Source organism: Tuber melanosporum (genome assembly GCF_000151645.1).
Source record: "Tuber melanosporum whole genome shotgun sequence assembly, scaffold_6, strain Mel28".
In the NCBI taxonomy this organism is placed as follows: Eukaryota; Fungi; Ascomycota; class Pezizomycetes; order Pezizales; family Tuberaceae; genus Tuber; species Tuber melanosporum.
Genome location: NW_003299106.1, coordinates 1,497,007 through 1,500,683, shown reverse-complemented (window position 1 = coordinate 1,500,683; position 3,677 = coordinate 1,497,007). Strand labels below are relative to the sequence as shown.

The 3,677-nt window shown below is 47.6% G+C and overlaps 4 protein-coding genes; 2 read left to right on the top strand and 2 right to left on the bottom strand.

Moving 5' to 3' along the window:
- The window catches only part of GSTUM_00009714001 (uncharacterized protein), a gene marked incomplete at its 3' end in the record, with an annotated part of 1,500 nt that extends 1,301 nt beyond the window's left edge, over positions 1 to 199 (bottom strand). The window contains exon 1 of the mRNA XM_002840867.2: positions 1 to 199. This exon is cut by the window's left edge and continues 308 nt beyond it.
- A 77-nt stretch (positions 200 to 276) lies between these two features.
- GSTUM_00009713001 (uncharacterized protein) lies at positions 277 to 1,123 on the bottom strand (the record flags this gene model as incomplete). XM_002840866.2 has 3 exons in its annotated part: positions 277 to 556; positions 618 to 816; positions 872 to 1,123. The coding sequence occupies 3 exons, from the start codon at positions 1,121 to 1,123 to the stop codon at positions 351 to 353; spliced, it is 657 nt and encodes a 218-aa protein (XP_002840912.1). The 3' UTR covers positions 277 to 350.
- A 244-nt stretch (positions 1,124 to 1,367) lies between these two features.
- On the top strand, positions 1,368 to 2,242 carry GSTUM_00009712001 (uncharacterized protein; the record flags this gene model as incomplete). XM_002840865.2 has 3 exons in its annotated part: positions 1,368 to 1,376; positions 1,424 to 1,655; positions 1,713 to 2,242. 3 exons carry the CDS (start codon positions 1,368 to 1,370, stop codon positions 2,069 to 2,071), a joined length of 600 nt encoding a protein of 199 aa, XP_002840911.1. The 3' UTR covers positions 2,072 to 2,242.
- Positions 2,243 to 2,517: 275 nt separating this feature from the next.
- GSTUM_00009711001 (60S ribosomal protein L22) lies at positions 2,518 to 3,233 on the top strand. XM_002840864.2 has 4 exons: positions 2,518 to 2,585; positions 2,665 to 2,706; positions 2,765 to 2,961; positions 3,021 to 3,233. The coding sequence occupies exons 1-4, from the start codon at positions 2,571 to 2,573 to the stop codon at positions 3,145 to 3,147; spliced, it is 381 nt and encodes a 126-aa protein (XP_002840910.1). The 5' UTR covers positions 2,518 to 2,570; the 3' UTR covers positions 3,148 to 3,233.
- Positions 3,234 to 3,677: the final 444 nt, after the last annotated feature.

The following is a 3,677-nucleotide window of genomic DNA, read 5'->3' as shown; positions in this document are numbered from 1 at the left end:
AGGGTGTGCGATATGCTACACGGATTCATGATAGGTACCCAGCAAGGGATGGAGTAGCTCTTTTTTTTTTGAAGAGCCTTATGGAGGAGATTTTGTCTTGGAGATGCCAATTGAGAAAGTGGATTTGGGGTAGGGGATATCGATACGGGAGGTTTACCAATGACGTTCGTAGCTGCCAAGGGCGTTGGGTTTGTTTAGCGGGGAAGGATTGGAAATCTAAAGGCAATCCTTGCAAGATGCTCAATGTATAACTTTGAGCCTCGTGTGACTGATGGTGATATGGAGATTGTAGTTGTACAATATTATACAGTTTTATATACATCATGATATGGTTCTGCGAAATAGGGATTCTAGCTAAATCCATAATCTCGGGCACTTCTTGGGCCCCGTGGCTTTCGTGGTTCTTCTCTTGGCCTCTTGTTTTCTCCTGGCTTTTCCTCTGGCTTAGAAGTTTCGGTGGCCGCATTATCGCTTCTTTCACTTGGGGGAGTAGGCTGAGCCTTCTGGTTCCTCTCCCCTGCCCACTCTGCATCTTCCTCCTCCAATTGCTTCAAGACTGCGATCGGCCATCAGTACGAGTACCCACTCTGATTACCCAGGGGTAGAAAGCAGCATACTGTCCTCCCAACTCTTCTCTTCCTTCTCATTACCAACCCCTAGCACCTTCTCAACATCCACATCCTCCCCCTTCTCTAGCCGTTCGATAACCTCCCGTAGAACCGCAATCTTTGTATCTGCCCGCCACATGTAATCCTCGTGAGTCTGTCTGATACGGATCATTTGAATTGCTTGCGAACCGATAAGCATTGCCATGACCTATACCCGTCAATTAATCTGCTAGTCATACTTTCCATCAAAAAGTGAGACCAACAACAAAGAAGGTGGCCGGATTATGTATTTTGGGCTTTCTCTCTTTCGAGCCTGCTTTCCCTTTCCTCGTCTCGGTCTTATAGAACGGGAACCACACCGCTGGGTCCAAAATTCGCGGCAGGAACCGTGTTCTGGAGGGTGTAGGATGCTGTGTTAGGCGAGGGCATACGGTTGAAAATTGTGCTAGAGGATATGTAACGCATTTTGAATTGATTATTCTAGTGAGGTTTGGCCGTAATCGTTGGAGCGTCATGACTTGCAGAGAGATTCGGGGGTTGGTGGTAGGATGGATGGAGAGGAATCACCCTAGGGCCTGATTATCGATCGTTGTTGTGGCAACGGACAGCTGCGACAACCTCGTGTCGAATAAACATCGGGGCTTAAACTCCACAACCGTCACTTCATCTCATCTATCGTACTTCACCTTTCCTTATTTCACCTCCGATCACAAAATTTCTCTTTGCGAACTATCGGAATTTGGAGTTCCCCTTCCCTAGATGGTTATGGTAGGTAGCTAATGGAGGATTTACTACGCTGTGCTGATGAAATGCAGGCTTCTAATCGTACTTCGAAACCATCGCCTCTGGGCTACAGTCTCTCCCCAAACTCTAGTCCCTTCGGGACTCCTCGATCAACTGGTAACATAAAGCGAACATCTTCCGGAGCATTCACACAATTATCTAGTACGCAGATTCAGGAGCTGAAGGAGAGTTTTCAAATGCTGGATAAAGACGGTGATGGAATTATTGGCAAGCAAGATCTTGGAGCTATGCTTGGGAGCCTCGGTAACTAGACTATTATCCGGCTTCAGCACAGTGAGAACTCTACTTATCCCTAAATAGGTCAAGACCCAACTCCAGCGGTGATCAATGCGCACTTGTCTTCCGTCCCCACACCCTTCAATTTGGCCTCTTACCTCACTCACCTATCACAACATCTGTCCCTGCTTACCCCTGGACCCGACCTCCTAAGCGCGTTTGCGGCGTTTGACGATAACGACGATGGCACAATTGATGTTGCAGAACTTGCGGAAGCGTTGACAAGCATGGGTGAGAGAATGAGCGAGGCAGACATTGAGCGGGCGTTGAAAGGGTTCACGAAGAGGAGAGCCTTGGGAAGAGGGCAGACTCACGGTGGAGATGTATTCAGGTACAGGGACTTTGTGGATGTGCTCTCCGGGAAGGAAGAGGAGAAGGAGTAATGCATTTTTTGTGTGTGGTGCCGGTATTGGGGTAGGGTGGGAGCTATTGGAATTGGTACTGCTTTTACGATTGTTGGGGAATTTTTTGGTTTTGGGGTGCGTAACGACTGTATTATATCCTTAGGCTCAATACATTTCGAATAGGGAATTGATGATCTTGGATAAGTTAGACTTTGTTGGCTTTGTTGGCTCGTTAAAATAGCGTGATGGTGGCTGGGGCCCTGCGAGATACTGGACAGCGTCTGACCGGCAGTAGGAAATCTAAAGGTCGAGTGATTCGGGATGTGCCAGGTGCCAAGCTTCAGGGAGTGTGACTGCTCCGCACACCACACATGATCCCACGAAATTTCCCAAACCAAAAAAGTCACCCCTCACAACAATCCTGAACTACCACTACGAGTACAACTACCACCGCCTACTCTCACTAGTCGCCTTCCCACAGCGTAGGATATCCAAACCTCTTTGCGCACCTCATAGATTTTCTTTCTCTATTTTCGCAATGGCCCCCAACGCTGTATGTATCTACCATTGTCGCTTTGCTGGTTTTGCACATAAAAAATCAGTAGGCTGAAAAAATGGTGTTTTTTTTTTAGAAGTCTGCAAAAGCCGCGAAGGCTGCTAAGGTTACGCATAAGGTAATTTCGGACCCCCCCTTCTCAATCCCCTCCTTACAGAATACTAACAGACTGACAGTTCGTAATCGATGCTTCCCGCCCGGCCGGCGACAAAATTTTCGACGTCAGCCAATTCGAGAAATTCCTCCACGACAAGATCAAGGTTGACGGCCGCGTTGGTAACCTCGGAGACGTCATTCAAATATCGCAGGAGGGAGATGGGAAAATTGTTGTGCTTGCGCATACTCAGTTTTCTGGGAGGTATCTTAAGTATTTGTACGTATCCTACTTTCCTTGTGGGGAGGGAAGAGCAGGGGCTAATCGTGCTTGTGTAGAACCAAGAAGTACCTTAAAAAGCACCAGCTCCGGGACTGGCTTCGTGTGGTTTCCACTTCTCGCGGTGTTTACGAACTTAAGTTCTACAACGTTGTTGATGATGGCGCAGAAGAGGATGATGACTAGGTTTTGAGGGGATGATGAGATAGAAGTTTTTTCTGCTTGAGAGGGAAGGGCATGTATTATATTAATGACATACCTTGAATTCCGTTTCCTGCGGCGCTGTGCTAGACAAATCATGGAGGCTTGGAGGGGTTACTGTTGCATGATACTGAGAACGAAGGGTTGAGTGTTTGCATAGCCCACGTTGGGATACGACTCCACTAGGTATATCCCTGGAGTACCGGTACAGGTATTTTCCTCCTGACGTTGGCTATGCTGTGGCTATAACCCGTTGCACCAAACCCGCAAACATATGAGGGGACGTAGATAGTGAATGTCCCACCCAAAAATAGGTTTGGGCCGGCGTAGGGAGCGACCCCCTGCATTCCACATATGCTCTTATTGTCCGGGGACAAAATTAACTAGCTCTCAACGGCAATGGCAACGCTCCCCTCCTCATCACCCCGCTCCCTCAACACTTCCTAAAGAAATTGCTCTACACCAACCAAAACCAAACCAATTTACTTAAATTTTTTTTTCAATAAACTATGCCT